The sequence below is a fragment of the Notolabrus celidotus genome, chromosome 15 (genome assembly GCF_009762535.1).
Source record: "Notolabrus celidotus isolate fNotCel1 chromosome 15, fNotCel1.pri, whole genome shotgun sequence".
NCBI lineage: Eukaryota > Metazoa > Chordata > Actinopteri > Labriformes > Labridae > Notolabrus > Notolabrus celidotus.
In genome coordinates, this window is record NC_048286.1 from 31,585,092 (window position 1) to 31,605,008 (window position 19,917).

At 42.7% G+C, this 19,917-nt stretch overlaps 1 protein-coding gene across 6 annotated transcripts in view; it reads left to right on the top strand.

The window, feature by feature from the left end:
• map4l (microtubule associated protein 4 like) overlaps nucleotides 1–19,917 on the top strand; it is a 145,137-nt gene that overhangs the window by 108,261 nt on the left and 16,959 nt on the right. For 3 of the 6 annotated variants that reach the window (XM_034703668.1, XM_034703669.1, XM_034703667.1), the window contains exons 8-12: nucleotides 691–882; nucleotides 4,250–4,358; nucleotides 7,122–7,181; nucleotides 8,122–8,372; nucleotides 16,264–16,323. In XM_034703668.1, coding sequence (XP_034559559.1) covers nucleotides 691–882; nucleotides 4,250–4,358; nucleotides 7,122–7,181; nucleotides 8,122–8,372; nucleotides 16,264–16,323 — 672 coding nt within the window. The remainder of the gene's footprint in view (nucleotides 1–690; nucleotides 883–4,249; nucleotides 4,359–7,121; nucleotides 7,182–8,121; nucleotides 8,373–16,263; nucleotides 16,324–19,917) is intronic. The other 3 variants (XM_034703670.1, XM_034703672.1, XM_034703671.1) reach the window with 1 other exon arrangement.

Genomic DNA, 19,917 nt, shown 5'->3' on the forward strand with positions numbered 1-19,917 from the left:
ATGAATTCTGGCCTGAAAGCTTGCACTGTTGGGTTGTAAACTATCAAAGCTTCTGGCTGTGTTGCACAATTCACTAACACACCAGGGCTGCTACTAAAAGGATTTGAAATTGAGTCACCTGCTGATCGTTTGTTTATTAATTATTATCTAAAAACAAATCAAAAACAAAAGCAGACTAGTTGTCGCTTTTTGCCTTTCAGCTGTAATGCTGCCTTTCACTTTTGGTGACTTCTCAATGAATACAGGGAACGTTGGACTCGTAAACAAAATCAAAAGAGAAATGTTTTGTGTAAACACAGCTCTGAATAAACTCTGCAAACATGTCCTGTTAGTCATAAAGCCAACCAGCTAACGGTCCCAGGAACTCACTCCATTGAAACCCAGAGACATCACTTCTGATGTCTCCATCATTTCTTTCTTTTTGCTGCTCATTCCATCCGATATAAAGCTTTTGACTTTATTATTTACAGCTCATGATGCATCTCAAGTGGCTTAACAAAATTCTGACCCTCAGACGTCAGAATTGATTTCAGATTGTTGTATGGCTGTGCTGCCATCTCCCACTGTCATTGCAATAAGTGATTTCATTTCTCTCTTCCCTCTTCTGTCTCTATCTGCCCCTCTTTTTCTTTTCTTTCCTCCCCCTCTTTTACCGTTCTATGCTAATTTTAATTCCATTACCACCGCCAGCCTGACGTTGGTTCTTCTAAACCAAATTCAGCCAAATCCCGCCCATCCACCCTCTCCACCAATGGCGAGGCCAACTCAGCCAAACGCCCCTCCCCCACCACAGCCTCAGCCAATAAAAAAAGCCCTGTACCCAAGGCGACCACACCCACTGCTGCCAAGCGGCCACCAACTGGCTCTGCCAAGGCTGCTAAGGTGAGTCTAAGACACATAGGTAAATATCTACCACAGCTGATGAATGCACAATGTCTCAATCAGGAAACGCCAAGCTCTCTCATGTCTACGTAAATCCTTTTGACACATCACCAGTCACAGTTTAAAGATTCAGTCCAGAGGCAGAAACCATCTGCTGCAGCAAGCGAACTCACAGTCATGTGACTGAGAGGAAATCCTTTAAGCTTCTAGCAGATGTACAATATGAGATGTTTGATGTTCTTCTGAAAGAAAGGTAGCTTAAATTAATACCAGCAATGCTACCAGTCCTCATAATGACAGTATAGAGCATGCACACATACAGTATATGCACATCTTCTTATTTTTATGTGAGGTATGCTATCACATCAGTCTGAATACACTGCTCAGACTCGGTCCCTCTCAAAACAAAGATTTCAACACATGAATGACTCGTCAAAACACACACAGCACTCACAAAACACACATTTGTATTAGTCAGACATTGTGATTTCCTTGGATTATAATCTGTACTGTGACAAGCACTAAAATCACTCATGCACTGTGTGATAACTTTCCATAATATGAGCTGAATAAATTCACTCTGACTTTAACTAACAGCCAAACATCATGCATGTATTCAGTTAGAGGAATAAACCATCATAACACCAAACTCACTGTAACAAAACTGACTCTCCTGTCCCTGCAGCACCTCGCTCTGAACTCTGAACTCTGCAGCAGCAGCTTTGATCTCTCGGGTTATTGTTGCTTACATTTGCATGACATCTGTGAAAGTCTGTCAGATATCTTGTGCGATGCTTTGTGCCGTGATCGCTCATGATTGTGCACAGGCTAGGTTAACCTGCCACACGAGAGAGTCTCACTGAACCGGTGTTGTGAGCATGAGTGTAGATTCCTCCTGTTGGATTTAGCTGAGGGATTAAAGTTGAGACTTGAGTAGAGGCTTTGGAGAAACCAGCAGGAGTAGGCTAGTTTTGAAATGATCCAACTGAACACATATAGATCAGCGCTCTCTGACAGTCTCACAGTCTGGTGGAGGACCAGTCCATAAGACTGATGGAGGAGAGGACGACCACCTTTGTTGTCATATCGTCACCCTATTAAAATAATGGCCTAAGTCATTTTTTTTAAGTTTTTGGGAAAACAAAAACCTTACCAATTGCAGAGCATATGATATTTATTAATCATTTCAATCAAAAAGGCCTTGACAGTGGATGACTGTTGACATACATAGAATTTTGTGTCAATTATGTTACATTAAAGAATAAAGTGACTTAGGCCAGTGCATTCTAGGGTGACTTAGGCAACTTTAAACCTGGCTTAAACTGCCCTTTCGTTCCATAGTGCAAACTCCAAAGTGAGATGACCCTGACTTAAATCAAACAAATGTCAGGTACATCAAATTGGTCAGGAGGCAGTCCCCTTCCTCACTTCTCCAGGTCTTCTTTGCTGGGTTTTTATTGAACTTAACCCATTTCCAACATCCAGTTTTGACAACTTTTTGAAACCTGACTATGAACTGTCCTTTAATTCCATAAAGCAAACTCAAAACGTAAATAATTCAAACCTAAACTGAACAAATGTCAGGTCGATAGTAAACCTACCTACTTTTCACCGTCTTGTGATATATCCTTACACCCCTAACAGATATACAAGGTTAAAAAGTAGACGGTCATTTTGATCTCTCTTAATAATTATGTGAATAGATTAGACAGCTAAAGATACATTACCAAAAGTATTCGCTCACCTGCCTTGACTCACATATGAACTTCAGTGCCATCCCATTCCTAACCCATAGGGTTCAATATGATGTCAGTCCACCTTTTGCAGCTATTACAGCTTCAACTCTACTGGGAAGGCTGTCCACAAGGTTGAGGAGTGTGTTTATAGGAATTTTTGACCATTCTTCCAAAAGCGCATTGGTGAGGTCACACACTGATGTTGGTCGAGAAGGCCTGGCTCTCAGTCTCCGCTCTAATTCATCCCAAAGGTGTTCTATTGGGTTCAGGTCAGGACTCTGTGCAAGCCAGTCAAGTTCATCCACACCAGACTCTGTCATCCATGTCTTTATGGACCTTGCTGTGTGCACTGCTGCACAGTCATGTTGGAAGAGGAAGGGGCCCGCTCCAAACTGTTCCCACAAGGTTGGGAGCATGGAATTGTCCAAAATGGTTTGGTATCCTGAGGCATTCAAAGTTCCTTTCACTGGAACTAAGGGGCCAAGCCCAGCTCCTGAAAAACAACCCCACACCATAATTCCTCCTCCACCAAATTTCCCACTTGGCACAATGCAGTCCGAAATGTACCGTTCTCCTGGCAACCTCCAAACCCAGACTCGTCCATCAGATTGCCAGATGGAAAAGCGTGATTCATCACTCCAGAGAACGCGTCTCCACTGCTCTATGGTCCAGTGGCGGCGTGCTTTACACCACTGCATCCGATGCTTTGCATTGCACTTGGTGATGTATGGCTTGGATGCAGCTGCTCAGCCATGGAAACCCATTCCATGAAGCTCTCTGCGTACTGTACTTGGGCTAATCTGAAGGCCACATGAAGTTTGGAGCTCTGTAGCAATTGACTGTGCAGAAAGTCGGCGACCTCTTTGCACTATGCGCCTCAGCATCCGCTGACCCCTCTCCGTCAGTTTACATGGCCTACCACTTTGTGGCTGAGATGCTGTTGTTCCCAAACTCTTCCATTTTCTTATAATAAAGCTGACAGTTGACTGTGGAGCGAGGAAATTTCACGACTGGATTTGTTGCACAGGTGGCATCCTATGACAGTTCCACGCTGGAATTCACTGAGCTCCTGAGAGCGTCCCATTCTTTCACAAATGTTTGTAAAAACAGTCTGCATGCCTAGGTGCTTGATTTTATACACCTGTGGCCAGGCCAAGTGATTAGGACACATGATTCTGATCATTTGGATGGGTGAGCGAATACTTTTGGTAATATAGTGTATGTTCTTTATCTCTACTTCACAGTATTTGATTTATGGACAGCTGTTCAGATGTAAGAGTATTACAAGAGAGAGTCTTTTGTTTCAGGCTGTATACCTCAAATGTTTCAAAAGCATTTCCTGGAGTAACTTTACTTCTTGATTTTTTAATCTGGCGATTACATCTTAATCCTTTTTCCTCCACTCCTTCATTCTTAACCCTAACCCTCCTATTTCTCATCAGTCTTCACCTTTCTGTCTCTCTTCTTTCATTCTCTGCTTGTGTCATAACCTCTAACCGAGTCTCCATCCACACAGGAGCAGTACCTGCACACCCAACGGCTGTAACGTGCTTCCATACACTCAGACTCACAAACTCCACAAACCTGTCAGAACTCTCCTACAGATTCTCTCATCTCTCTTTTGATTTCAGACTCCAGAGAACGGTGAGAAACGCCCACCTGCGCCAAAGGCCACGCCCACACCACGTTCAACTGCCAATAAGAATGGCTCCCCTGCCAACGCAGCAAGTAAAGCTGCTGGTAGGTGCACACACACACACACACACACACACACACAAACACACACACCTTGAACAGCAAGTCTTTTCTGTGAAGTCGTCAGTGTGCGTCCGCCCTCTGTACCTGGTTGTGTGATATTAACACCGTTGTCACAGACAGCGTCCCTCTGTGCTTTGGTTACTTCATTGCGATGCCGGCACAGCGGGACCTGAACCTCGCTACAGTAGCTGTAAGAATGACTCACATGTAGAGACTGGCACCACTCCAGGCAACAGGCTAACTAAATCTCTGCCATATGCTGCACTTTATCAGATTTAAGAGGAAGCTTTTGAAGACACCAGTCGGGTATTTTTATCTTCACCTCACAAACAGTATCTCGCCTCTCTCAGCGACGGAGCTGTGACTCAGTCTGAGCCGTGTTAGTCAAACAGGCATTATGCTTTTTTGTGCTTTTCAGCTCAGCATCCTGTGAGAATGTGATTCATTCAGTTATTTTACAGTGAGGGCTGTTATGTTCTGCAAGGATTTCATTTAGTTGCATGAGTGAACTCCAACCTTTGCTGTGATTGTTTCCCTGATGGCAGCAGTTTAGTTTGATTCCATAAAGCTTTTGTCACATGATGGCAGAACTACAAACAGCATTAAAGCTTTGAAGTAATAATTCATACTGTGACATTGAACTGACTCAGGTCACAACAATAACACTTACATTTCTGGTACGGTTCATCAATCAGCATCACTTCTCCATCTCTGACACATGATTGTCCAAAAGGAGGGTTCTGTAGGACAAGAAAACTTAACTATCATGACTGTACTGTTGCTAAATGTGCCAGAACTCTTTTCCGTGGATTGATTTGACATGACGTGTGACCAGTTTATCTCTGGTGTTTATAACCATCGTCAAGCATCTTACACAGCCGTAAGATCGGTATGAGAGCCGGGTAATAAAACATGTTAACACATCACAATAACGCAGTTGTTATGGTGCATACATTATAAGCAAGCGGCAACCTCCGGTCTAAAAATATGAGTCCAATGCGGAAGTGTTAAAAGCTGCAGTTCATCGAGGATCCGCTTGAGGCTGGCTCTGGAAGTACCGGAAGTCACATACACATGAATGGGGAAAAGACGATCTTTGCAGCATTAATAAACATGTTTACAGCCTGGTACAAAAGATGAGTGTAGTCTGAATAGCTATTTTCTCGATGTCCTCTCACTGTGAGGGGGGTGAATTTTTGTTCTAATTCGGTAATTTAGAAGATATTGAGATTACTAGTCTTCCAATGAGAGACACAGCTGCCTGCAGGAGCACTGCAGCTGTTGGCTAGGAGGCTCAAAGCCCGCCTCTTTACGTCACACTGGCTCGACAGAAGCAATATGGCTGCCGCTGCCGATTGGTCTCAAAACAGCTCTTCAGAAACAGATGGGTGACGTCACGGATACTACGTCCATATTTTTTACAGTCTATGATTATAAGTCAGTTGCTGTCTTGGTCTCTACTTAACCTCTGATAAAAACATCCACTGTGTATACTGCTAGTGAAGGAAACAGAATAATGAGGTCGCTCAGATACCCCTTTTTCAACCGAGGCAGTTTCAGCGACGGTTTGGAGCCGGCGCTCAATTCAGAACCGGTTTTCGTGTTTCGACTGTGAGTGAACCGGCTCCCGGCCGGGAAAACCGGTTCCAGAGCGGCTCCAACTCTTTGCTGATCGAGAACCGCGAACAAACCGCAAACTGCTTACAGCGAGGTTGCTGTGATCAAAAACACAAACCAAACGTGTTTCCGCCATGGTCCTGCAGAGAAAAAATAAAAGAGACTAATGGATATCCAAGGCAAAGCAGCGGTCAGCCGATGAGACAAGCTGCTGTTGTCCGCCATCGTTGTTGTTGTGAGGGAAAGTTCGCGCTAGCGCTGCTGGGAAAAGCGGTCACGTAAATCTGACGTCACGACGTGACTCTTCCACGGGCTCGAGCGGGCGGAGAAACAAACAGGAGGCGTGTTGGTTCACGAGTTCAACCAGCTCCTAACAAGCACGAGCACCAGCCCGGAAATAGAACCTGGTTCGCGTTGGTCGAAAAGAGGTACCAGTGAACCAAAACTACCGTAGTGGCTTACGTTTCAAAAGAACAGATTTGCTGACAGTATGATTTATCACTTGTTTAGTTTGACTGCAAAGTTTATAAAAGCAATGCTAGAACAGTAAAATACAAAATACAAAGATTTTGATCTACAACATCTGGCAGCACCAAGATAACGCACCAGTCCACCATCTGTTACAGTCTAGTCATATGGGAACAAACTCGCCGTTCAATGAATTTAAGACATCAACAAAATCTTGCCCCAAAGAGGTCGACCCTGGTGTACCAGTCAGAGTCCCACATAACAAAATTGATCCCATAGGTCTGGGCCAGATCTGGCGTCAAGCCGGCACTGCTGGCTGACTTTCTGGCATGGCAAGTGGTATGTCAACTGGATGTGGACCAGGTCTGGCAATGTTGGCATTGTATATATGATGGCATGCCACATCTGGCTTGGTTTATGTGGCCCAGATCTGTCCATGCCGCATCTGGGCCGATTAAGGTTGAGCTTGTGATTAAGCCGGCCCATGTGTGAGCCGTCTCTGGCAAACTGTATCTGGGCCACTTAAGGGGCCGTCATTCTTTGAGGTATGTTGGCCGGGTCTGGCTGAGTCTAAGTGTATTGTGGGCCAGAACCGGGCCAGACCAATTTTGCTATGTGGGGTGTTGTGTGTCAATGTAATGTTTGTTTTTCCTCTTACAGTGAACAAGAATGAGAAGAATGAGAACAAGACAGGAGAGGTGAAGAAACCTAAGACTACAGGTAAGAACAGAGGAGAAAAGATAAACTTTAGTGGCATTGTTTTACATTATTGTTGTTTTGGATGAAATAAAGGTTAAAGATATAAATCTAAACCAACCTTTAAAAGCTTCTCAAAGCACCTCCGGGCAGATACTTTAGGGTGACTGCACAAATGTGATATCTCTGTGATTCTCGTGCTACATGAAGTTATCATCCGCCCAGTCACGAAGTCTGACTCCATCATTTCTCACTAATGATATCCAAGAGCAAACATGCCCATAGAGTTTTGCATGAAGTTTGCACTTGTCATGTGACTGACTTCCAAGAAGAGCTGTCAACGCCTCCTCTCTGCTGCAAGACACACTTTCTCATCCTGGCAGAGTTCGGTTCCACCCCCAGATAGAAGATATACGAGAGGAGAGGACAGCTCTTCCTCTGGTTTATTGTAAAGTCCAGACTCCACTGAGGTCAGATTCACCTCCTGCAGGAAGTCTCTGCGTGTCCGAGACTGTGTTGACCTTTGATTATACTGAGCAGTGATGTCCTTCATTGTTTAAAGACCACTTTATTCATTAGGTCACACAGATTTTGCATCATTTGTATGAACAGGGCAGTTTTGCTTTAAGTGTGTGCTGAATGTAGACTAAAGTGGTATTTGCTTGCAGGGGGAAGTCATTGCTTCACTGCAAGGTCAGAAGCTGCAAGTTTTATGCTGGCTCTGTGAAAATCGATCAGATGTGATCCCTGTCAAACTGCTTATCTAACAACATCTGATCTGGGACAGGTTTATTCTAATTGGGGTCCCAGAATAGACTGTCAACGTGTGCAAAAGAACCATGACATATTTAACATTAAAGAAGAACATGTTCATGAAGTACCTTAGTAGTAGTAAAAATCTTCTTGTTTTGTCATCTGTTGTAAGAAACAAATAATTTCAGTTCCTCTGTACTCCCCTCCGCAGCCCGTCCTCGCCCAGCCCCGTCTGCAGCTCCTCCCTCTCAGGCTGCTTCAACCAACGGGGAAGCGACTCACCGCCGCCGGGTCATCACCAAACCCCCCGTGCCCAAGCAGACCCCAATGGAGAAGAAACCCCCGGTGCCCCGTGCTCCCCGAACCCCCCGGCCCATCAATGCTCCCACACCTGACCTGAAGAACGTCCGCTCCAAGATTGGATCGATTGATAACATCAAGTACCAGCCAGGAGGAGGAAAGGTAAGAAGAGCCGGTCTGAAAATAACTCACACCTGTGCTGTACCTGAAAAGACTCCTTGAATGCATCTGTACAGGGATGCTCTTAGATCATGTTTGGACCTACATTGCTTTATATTCAAATAGTGTCTCAGTGCTGAACATCATTATAAGGTTCTTGTTATAGAAGTCTTCCTGCACAGAGGCTCCAGACTGACTGTCAGAATTAATGCTAACCAATCAAGAGTTAGTCTCACGGCCAAATTCCACCAGATCTGTGTCCAGTCCGTCTCCGATCTGTCACGGCACTGGATCTGATAGGTTTCTGTTCTAGTCAATGTGTTAACTTCCACTGGATCTGCTCTGTTGCGTTCCGGCTGCGCCCCCTGATCCGGCAGGTCAGAGCCCTCCGGATCAGAGACGCAAGACTTCTATTTTTGCTGGATGCTGGAGCACGACGCATCAATCTCAACAGAGCAGATGGAGCGGGACAGGAAGTCATTAACATCCGGCTAATTTTCAGAATAAAACACTCGTTAGATCGTTTTTAACTTAACTGTAAAATCAAAATGTCATTTTGAGCGGAGCCAGGCCTGGAGTCATCAAGTCAGAGGTTTTCAGAGGACCAGAAAGACAACATGGATGAGGAGAGGAGCTGGATAATCCTTGATTCAGTGTTTGCCGCGGGAAAGCCTCGGTCACATGACTCCAGCTGTCGTGCAATCAAAGTCAGGAGGTAGAAACTGCGATAAAGGCGTTCACATATGGCTCAGTAGCACCTTCCCTCTGCATGCAGACATGCTTTTAGAAGTCATTGCATGCTAATTAAGAAGATGGAAACAATGTGTCTCTATTTTTGACTTCTCTCAACAATGTAGTACCTTGTATCTTTCACATTTGCTGGTTTCACCCGATCCATGTGTTGGTCTTCAAAGTGGACATATACTGTATCATCGAAATCATCAAGTCAGAGGTTTTCAGAGGACCATAAAGACAACATGGATGAGGAGAGGAGGAGGAGGAGGAGAATCCTTGATTCAGTGTTTGCCGCGGCAAAACCTCAGTCACATGACTCCAGCTGTCCGGGGGTCCTGCTCCGTGCTGCGTTCTGAAAACCCAACCAGTGGGTGTTGACGGACGAGAGAGCACAGAGTCTCTTGTGGAAGTCCTGTGTCAGTCTTTAACACGTATCTGTTTTTAACCACACACCAGAGCTTTCACATTTTAAAGGTGTGTTTGTTTTTTAATTGAGAGCACATCATGATTGCTGTTTTCTTGCTTCCAGTTTTTATGCTTGGCTTGGCTAAATACTGTATGTCCTGGCCCTTGCTTCAAATTTAGCATGCTTACCTGAACATCAGACACATGGTTCATGTGTTTATCACTGAGAATTGAAGCTAGGTTTATGATTGGACAAATGGATCTGTAGATGAGTGATCACAGAGAGATAGACTGACAGAGGAGTCTCACTGGTTACTGCAGATATTTCAATAACTCTTTATTTTTCTTCTTTCAGACGACTTAAGATGTGTTATATTTGTCTCAACTTCTCCATCATACATTTTAAATCTGCATCAAGGCTCTGTATTCCATGTATACATGTTGGAAGAACAACACCGAATGCATACAGCAGCAAGAAACCTTATTTAAAGACTGTGCCGAGTGTGACTCCCCCTTCACCCCGACAGTATATTGCCCTGGCAGATCAAGAGAAGAAAGTGTCTGTTGTTCCTGCAGAAACTAGTGTTGCTCCTGATGCAGGGCTCCCTGATATGGACGTAGATTACTCCTCTCATTGTGACTGTTGTCCTTTGATTCCCATAAAGCTGCAGCAAGCTGACTGTGTGTCTGGGGCTGATAGCAGAAACCAAAAGATCACTCCCTGTTCTCTCTCTCTCTCTGAGTCTGTACTCAGAACACTGGATTCACTCACATATGCATCTCTGTTTCTTCTCTGGGCTTTGAAAGGCTGCACGGCATGCTTAGGCTCGGGATTTGGAGTGATGGAGAGGGAGGGACAGACTTAGTGATCAAATAATCAGAATCAGAAATACTTTATTCATCCCAAGGGGGAGAAATTCAGTCATTACAGTTGCTCAATACACAGTAAGTTATACAAATCCAATAACAAGCTATGTAGAGAATAAATACATGGTTGAAGTCCCCGGAGATCAGGAAGAGGGCACTCTGGTGGTCTGTCTGTAGTCTAGCTATGGCAGCGTTGAGAATGTTGGATGCCGTAGTCGGGTTGGCAGAGGGGGGACATGTGAGATCTCCCTGTGTAGATCACACAGCGCTCTCTGTGCTATCCCGGTCTGCCCGGACAGTCAGGAAGCCGTCAATGGAGACGTTATGGTTGGGAATATCCTGATGCAGCCACGTCTCTGTGAAGCACAACATGCTACATTCCTGAAACTCCCTCTGTCCATCTTATTAGCCAGAGATATCTCACGTTGCCCATGATGAGAGAGGAGAGACACGGCTTCTATCTCCTCTCCATAAACCTCCGTCTTCTTACACCAGGATATAAAATAAGTCAACACACAGCCATTAATGTCTAAACCACCAACAATAAAAGTGAGTACACCCCTAAGTGAAAATGTCCAAATTGGGCCCAAAGTGTCAATATTTTGTGGCCACCATTATTTTCCAGCACTGCCTTAACCCTCTTGGGCATGGAGTTCACCAGAGCTTCACAGGTTGCCACTGGAATCCTCTTCCACTCCTCCATGATGACATCACGGAGCTGGTGGATGTTAGAGACCTTGCGCTCCTCCACCTTCTATTTGAGGAGGCCCCACAGATTCTCTATAGGGTTTAGGTCTGGAGACATGCTTGGCCACTTCATCACCTTCACCCTCAGCTTCTTTGACAAGGCAGGGGCCGTCTTGGAGGTGTGTTTGTGGTCGTTATCATGTTGGAATACTGCCCTGTGGCCCAGTTTCTGAAGGGAGGGGGTCATGCTCTGCTTCAGTATGTCACAGTACATGTTGGCATTCATGGTTCCCTCAATGAACTGTAGCTCCCCAGTGCCAGCAGCACTCATGCAGACCCAGACCATGACACTCCCACCACCATGCTTGACAGTAGGCAAGACACACTTGTCTTTGTACTCCTCACCTGGTTGCCCCAACACACTCTTGACACCATCTGAACCAACTAAATGTATCTTGGTCTCATCAGACCACAAGACATGTTTCCAGTAATCCATGTTCTTAGTCTGCTGTCTTTAGCAAACCGTTTGAGGGCTTTCTTGTGCATCAGCTTTAGAAGAAATGTGAGGGGTGTACTCACTTTTGTGAGATACTGTATAAGGATATGTGATTAATTGAAGATGGATGGGAAACAACATTCACTTCACCATGTAAGATGACATGTAGGATCAGAGTATCATAAAATAGAAGTATCTTTATTGTCACTGTACCAGGTACAAAGAAATCGAGTGTGCAACAAACAAAAGAAGTAGAAGTAGCAGCCATAAAAAAGACATAGTGATGCATGAGAGCAACACAGCAATGAGGATGACACAGTGAGAAATAAGAAGGGAACAACAGCTGTAGAGGCAGCAGAGTCTGTACTAAAGTGCAATGAGGGCAATCGTGCAATCAAAGTCAGGAGAGGAGATAAAGGCGTTCACATATGGCTCAGTAACACCGTCCCTCTGCATGCAGACATGTATTTAGAGGTCATTGCGTGCTAATTAAGAAGATGGAAACAGGTAAGACCCTGTGTTGGTCTTTAAAGTCGACATATACTGTATCATCATCATCCTCTCTTTCTGATGCTGCCATGGGAAACTGTCCTTCACACCCTCAAGAGCCCACCCTTCTTACAGTATCTCAGAGTCCCATACCACCTACTCCAACACCAGCAGTGTAAATTGTCCCAGTGTATGCAGACAGCAGTCTTATTCTCCTGGGATAAAGGTGCAAAGCATGTTGTGGATTGTTGCACAGCCCAGACACCTGCGTTTGTGTACTTCATGTTTGTGACAGTGTGTGTGAGTTTCTGGGGAGAGGTTTGAGGTGATGTTTTGAATCACACACACCAGCTGTTCTCCAGCTGTCCTATGCTTGATATAAAGTGTCTACCAGGTTCATCTGGCTTCTGTCTCCACTGAGCTCTGTTTCATGAGACAAGGCTGCTGAACATCAAACTTAATGACTCATTTTCCTGCTTTCATAATAACTCAATAAAGGCCAAAGTAACAAGCACTGTGTGTATTTAAAGTCCAACATTATGAAAGAGGCTGCTGTTGATACCACCATCATTTATGGTCATTTGCTAAAAACTTAGAGCAGAATTATACCTACCAGGACCCATAGAGCTTCTCTGCAAAGTAGGGATGGGCATTTCAAGCCAAAATGCTATTCGATAATCATTGGCATCTATTCGCCGATTATTCGAATAATCATCCCCACACACACACACACACACACATACACACACACAGACCTGTCCAATTAACGGCCCATTTGTGTGGCAGTCGCGTTAACTAGCAACAGGATGAGGTGCTGCTAGTAGCGGGCACTGGCAGCGTCTGTCTCGATCTTTATGTCAATGTTTCTGTGACGCGGCATGGTGTGTGTGTTTACATTTTACAGCCATGCTCAGTCTCTGGAAAATACATGTGTAGTAGTGTGAGATTCAGAAATGGAGAAACTTGCAGCTACTTTTGCTATTTCAATCAGGAGAGACACAATTTGAAGATTAAAGGTTATTTATTACAACTTAATGAATAATGAAACTTGACAGAACTCTTTGGCATAAGGACTCTATGGGGATCATTTTGTGAGCGTAGGATGTGAAAGTTTGGCAGCAGAAGAAATCCCCCTAGAGTCTAGACTCTGGTGGTGGTGGTTGATGAATTCTAGGAATTGAAGACTTGCAGAGACCAGGTGGAGATGGGGAGATGGAGGGGTGCGCACCAACAATGCAAGAAGGAACTAGCTGGAGAGAGAGACATATTTAAAAAGACAGCAGAGAGTTGATAGGCTGATGATAAGGGCGTGCCACTGAGCTATTGGATGACAGATGCTGCTGATTAACCAATGACAGCTCAGGAGCGTGCAGCTGGAAGAGGGTGAGCTATTGAACAAGGGAGAGGAGAGTGAAACAACTGCTGTGATTGCTTTATATTCTTCCTGTCTGAACTTTCACTAGAGCTACAATTAATACAGTTAGCATTCTTCTTCTTTTGTTTGCTAATGCGGTTAGCAAACAGCTTTAAGACGCTCTATCGCCACCGTCTGGCAGGAACACTGTACTACAACCAGGCACCGGTAAAAACGCTGAAAAATTGTACTTTTAAAATGAGAAAATATTTGAAGTTACTCTCCGATTTTTACAAAGTGAATGAATATTCGAATAATTGAAAATCATAGCCCATTTGTGATGGAATTCAGCAACAAACTGGACACTGGACACAGAAGACTCAGGAGACTCGGATGGCTTACGTTGAAATAGTTTATGTAGAACTTGATCAAGGAGAACTAACATAACAGTACACAGGCAGGAGAGTGCAGTGCAATGCCAAGTCAGTTCTGACAGACAAATCCTCAGGCACGGTATTTATTCCCTCCGAAGATGACGCTAAAGTTAGATAACTTCTGGAGACAGTAAGTCGGCCATGAAACATAGATAAAGACGGGAGCAGGGGGAGAGACCTTGACTACTACCCTGACACTATCTCGCCCGTAATAGATGACATAGGAATCAAGTTATTCTACTTGACATTGAGACTAAAAGAATAGAATAGTTAAACATTCTTACATACGCATATATAAGATTATGAAAATTCCACGACACCATCCCTACTAAAAAGATGCATCCTGTTCATTTCAATTTCCAAGTGTTGGTCGATGAATTGTTAAATTTAAGAGTTTCCAGGCTGTTCTTCTCCCTCCAGTCTTTATGAAAGGCTAACTTCATATTTATTTATGGATACAAGAGCCTTACATCCCAAAAAATATATCCCAAAAATTCTGCATGTGTTTGTGTGCTTCTGACACACTTTATTACTTTATAAAATGTACAGAATGCAAGATATGCCTGACTTTAATCTACTTTCTTCTTTCCTTTCTGACTGAACCGGGTGTTAAATATATATTTCTGTGCTGTTAGTAAGGACAGCATGTCTGTATCTTACCTGTAAAGTCTTCCAAACACATACGTCCATTCTACATTAACCTTCCCGTACCTGTCCAATAGTTGGCAGGTGGTAGACAGGGTCTGCAAACTATTTGAGATTAGTCATACCAAGTATAGACGCTATCTCTGCTCTATTCACCAAGAAAAACAGCCTGCATGCTCCTTTTTTTAGCAGCAGCCTATTTCAAACTCCCAGTGATTGCTACCTCTATCAGTTCGACACGATCACAGGCCAATTAGAGTCAGACCGGCTGGGAGAAGCAGCTGTGGGTGTCTCTCCTAACGGTTCTGTGGCCTATCCTAATATTTTATAAAGATAACAAAAGAGCAGTCAGTGGGGGAATGTTGCAGACTCTGTATGTCAGCATCAAACCGTCATTTTAAACTCTGTCAGGCAGTGTGACTGTGTTTTCAGCAGCAGGTCTTACCTTGCTGTGTCCTTTCCTTTCCGTCTGTGTCCGTCTGTCAGAGTGAAGCCACTTTACACACAAACACATCCATGCTCTGCATCACAATGACTGGCACTGACTCATCCAGTGGCACAGATATTGGTTTGTGTATTAGGTTTAATAACCGGGTTATATTTGATCTAACAGTCTTTCCATCCTTTGTATTTGTAGGATTGATGTTATTCGTCTGGGATCAGGACACACCTCTGTGCGGCCACTTTCTCACATGCTGTTTTCTTAAACTCCTCTTTGTGTTGATTTATAATCCACTCTAACACACAATCATGCATTGTGAGGGTTTTGAAAGGAGTCCATCTGGTCAGGTTAATCAGCAGTCTGATACGGTGGCACCTCTACGAACATATGTCACATACCTGTTTATAATGCTGCAGCTTGATTGGCCCTGTGGCTAATCTTTCATGTCATGGCTGTAATGTTAGTGAATTTGATTTTAAAACTTGACTCATTTCACATCTTCTTGATTACCTGATGAATTTGTCTTCCAATCCAATCCGATGCTTCCCTCCTGATTGGCTGCACTAACCCATGCTCTCATCTTTTTTTTCTTCTTCTTCTCTTTCTTTCATTAGTTTTTATTTGTTCTATCTTTTTTGTATGTGTGTGTACTTTTCAAAAGAAGAAGCTGTGATTCTCTTGATTTAGCAGCTTGTAACAGTAGTCTTCTCTCAGCCCCAACGTGAATGCGTCTCTCCTCCCGGTGTTCCGGTTTTAAAAGTGACCCTGTAAACTGGAGACCTTCAGCTGAACGTGTCAGTGTTTGTGGAGTTTACACAGCTGTTGAAACACAGAGGGAGTTCCTGGGAATGCGAACTAGTTTAGTTTTTATTAAGATTTCAAAATATCCTCATCAGATATTTAATGATCGTCTAAAGACATTTATGAGGGATGCATCTGGCTGAGAGTCTCCAGTTAACAGGGTCGCTGTTTAAACCAAAACACCGGCCAATCTCTGCCACGGCTTTTTTTTAAATTATTATTTTTTTAATTTTTAAGTTTTTAATTTTTATTCTATTTTTTTTATTATTATTTATTTTTGTTGTATTTTATTTTGTTTTATTTTATTTATTATTATTATTATTATTATTTATTATTATTATTATTATTTATTATTATTATTCTCTTTATTACATGCTCTCATCTGATTGGTCCAGCCACTAACCCACACATTCAGCCCTCCCCCTCCATTCAACCAGTTCCCCTGTCACCACCCATCCACCTGCTCTTGCACCCTGTTGTGTTGTGACTTGTGGTTGGTTTTGAGGTTGTATTAACCAGCGGCTGCTTGTCCCCTACAGGTCTCCTCCACCCCGAACAACAAGACATCAGACCCCTCCAACCCTGCTGCCAAGGCCAGAGTGAGTCCCTACTATCTACACCCTCACACACACTACATCCTCCCACCTTTGCTTTGCATTCAATGCACACACTGCCCACTCTAGATCACACACTACTTCTAACATTGAGCAGATCTAAAGAAACAAAAATATATCTTCACTCCATATTATGATTAAGTTATGTAAATAAGGCCACAAGAGTTCAACCCTTAGTCAGCCCCAAACATGTCTCTAAATGTGTTGAGAGGACACCTTGAAAGACTGGTCACTCTTTGTGTTATAAATGTTTAATATCTTACATTTTTTCACAGCGTTGCCAGTGCAAAGGGTTTAGGAATGGCAGCAGTAACATAGGAACCATCTTAGGGTTTGACTTTTAACAAGCTTTTATACAATCATGGGCTAAAACACAAACATGGGAAGGGTACTGGCAGGAAACTAAGATTTAAAGTAACCAAACAGTACCAGTCATTTCAGGTACACATTAAAGTCTATCAGTGTGTGTTAAGGTTAGCAGTCATCTGCCACTGGTTTGCTCCTTTGATTTATCTATCTATCTATAAAGACAGCTGGAGAGAGACAGGAAATGTCTAGAGAGTGGGCAGAGGTCGCTGGTTCGACTCCCAGCCTCGACCATATGCTGCATGTCAGGCTGGGAGTTGAACCAGCGACCTCTGCCCACGCTCTAGACGAGGGGTTCACAAACTTTGTCATTTTTAAAAGTGACTTAAAAGACGTGGAAAACAGTTGACCAGTTTTCCAGTACTGGAAAACTCCTGGAAAATGTGAGAAAAAGTAAAATGTCCTGGAAAATTATTCCAACATGACTGCGTGCGATCTAACAAGGTTAAAAAAAACACATCCCTATTCAACATTTGTGGCCATTTTTGTCATTCAGGTCTATTTAGGCCAATTAATGCACTGATCCTCTGATTATTATTATTATTTATTTATTTCACTAAGGCAGCTTCCAGATTCCTTTGCTGGCTCCTTTGCTTTTTACTTGTTTTTCATCTCAAAGCTGAGATGAGTGTTGCCCATCATTGTTACTTGGTTGCACTAATGAAGTGCTGTACATCTGCGGTTGCATTATTCTATAATCAATTTGCCATACTTTTTAAGCATGTAAGAGATGATTTCATGGATAGCCATAGACTGCACGTCTTCAATGTAGACTTCCACTGAGAGGAACATATTAGGCTATGTAGGAACTAAATTTAGACTGTCATATCAGCTTGATCATCACTGAAAATGTCCTTGAAATGTCCTGGAAAAATGATCTCTGGAAAACCCTGAGTGGGAACCCTGTAATGATCTACCGGAGGATCTGAGGTTACATGAAGGCTCATAGGGAGTCAAGTCGTATGGGTCACACATCCAAATACAGTGGTTTTCTGATGGCAAAGTAAAGCACAGAAAAAATCTTAATCTAGCACATTGGTGTTTGAGTTGAATTGTTTCAAAATTAAATAATGTAACGTGATAAAGTTGAGCCTGTCTGCAGCGGTCAATCACCGAGCTGATGGGGATCTCCTGCACCAACATGCACTGAGAGTCAAACCAATGACAACCTTTTTATAACTTTACCAACATCGACATCTACACCAATATATATATATATATATATATACAGTATATATGTATCCACACCTTCCAAAGAACACAGAGGTTGCACCAAGGTAAAACATGCTGAACTAATGATCATTTGCACATGGCAGCTGTATGTTCCAGTGTTCCTCTTGCTTCTGCTATTAATAAACTATGATTGAAGTGCAACGTAAGACCACTCCGACTGATTACACAGAACACACACACCCTCTGTGTATCTGTCGCACCCGTTTTTGTGCTCTGGTTGCGTCACACAAAACCTCACAGCTCAGTTCAGAGTCAGACCGGTGTCATACGTCTTGAAAGACAGTCTTTGTTTTACTACCTTTTAACTCAAGTCTGCTCCTTGTACAGTGCATTTCAAGGATAATACACATCTGTAGATTGTAAGCATGAAAGAGAACACAAGATGAGTCTGTGGGGTTTTATGAAACATCACTTGAGTCCCTTTTTTTAACATGCAGAAGAGGAACATTTATTTTAAGCAACTGGAGTTTTCTTCTTTGCATGAAAGGTGTTGATTGCAGAGATGAAGGAGACATTATGAACGAGAGACATGCAGCCACAACAGGTTCACAAGACTGAATGAGAATGTTTACAATATGCTGTTAGACAGAGAAAATAGAGGAGGGAAACTTAGATTATGTGTGTGTGTGAGTGCATGCGTGTGCGTGTGCATGTGTGTGTCTGAGCTAACGGCTCAGTGAGTCATCCTTTGCTGGTGCCACCTGCGTCATCCGACCATTTTCATCCTGGAGAAAGAGTCTAAGACAGAGACGGGAGAGAATGGAGGAAGGCGCCTTTCGTCTGCTGCAGGGCTTTTTCATAATGTAGCCACAGAGGGAATGAATCTGATACCACAGCAGAGAGAAGGAGAGAGGTTACATCATGTCATGGTTTCAGGAGTTTGTTTAATTCTGTGAGACAAACAACTAAGAAGTAGAAGCAAACATGAGACAACAAAAACAGCCATTAAGGTGGGATTAAAAGAGTCGCAGGTTGATAGTTACAGAGATGCATGCTGCCTTTCTTACTGCAGCATGTGAGCTCAAAAACTCAAAATCTTACCAAGTGAAATTGTCTCATGTTTAGTCTAAATGTCTTCTCCCACTTGATTTAAGATAAATGTACTTAACATGTAACATTTGAGCAAGGTAGAGGGACTTGTTTTAAGACATCTTAAATATCTTGTTAAGTCAAGCAATCTTGAAATGATCTTGTTTTGAGTTTTAATTTAGAAGAAACAAGGTTTATTTAACATTTCAGACATTTTTCAATCTGAGATCTTATTTGTAGAAGACGGATAATCTTGATTTAAAACAAACCCTTTACTTGATTTAAGGAAATGACTTTTATTGGAGAATCTATCAGAAAACAGCTCCATTGATAAAAGAAAGAAAGGAAAAATAAAAAAAAAGAAAGGAGTAAGAAAGAAAGAAGAAAGAAAGGAGAAAAAAAGGAGAAAAAAAGAAAGGAGTAAGAAAGAAAGAGAAACAAAGAAAGAAAGAAAGAAAGAAAGAAAGAAAGAGAGAAAGAAAGAAAGAAAGAAAGAAAGAAAGGAATAGGAAAAAAAGAAAGGAGAAAGAAAGAACAAAAGGAGAAAGAAAGAAAGAAAGGAATGAGAAAAAAGAAAGAAAGAAAGAAAGAAAGGAGTAAGAAAGAAAGAGAAACAAAGAAAGAAAGAAAGAAAGAGAGAAAGAAAGAAAGGAGAAAGAAAGAAAGGAGAAAAAAGAAAGGAATAAGTAAAAAAGAAAGGAGTAAGAAAGAAAGAAAGAAAGAAAGAAAGGAATAGGAAAAAAAGAAAGGAGAAAGAAAGAACAAAAGGAGAAAGAAAGAAAAGAGTAAGAAAGAAAGAAAGAAAGAATTAAGAAAGAAAGAAAGAAAGGAGAAAGAAACAAAGAGAGAGAAAGAAAGAAAGAAAGAAAGAAAGAAAGAAAGAAAGAAAGAAAGAAAGAAAGAAAGTAATAGGAAAAAAAAGAAGGAGAAAGAAAGAAAGAAAGAAAAAAG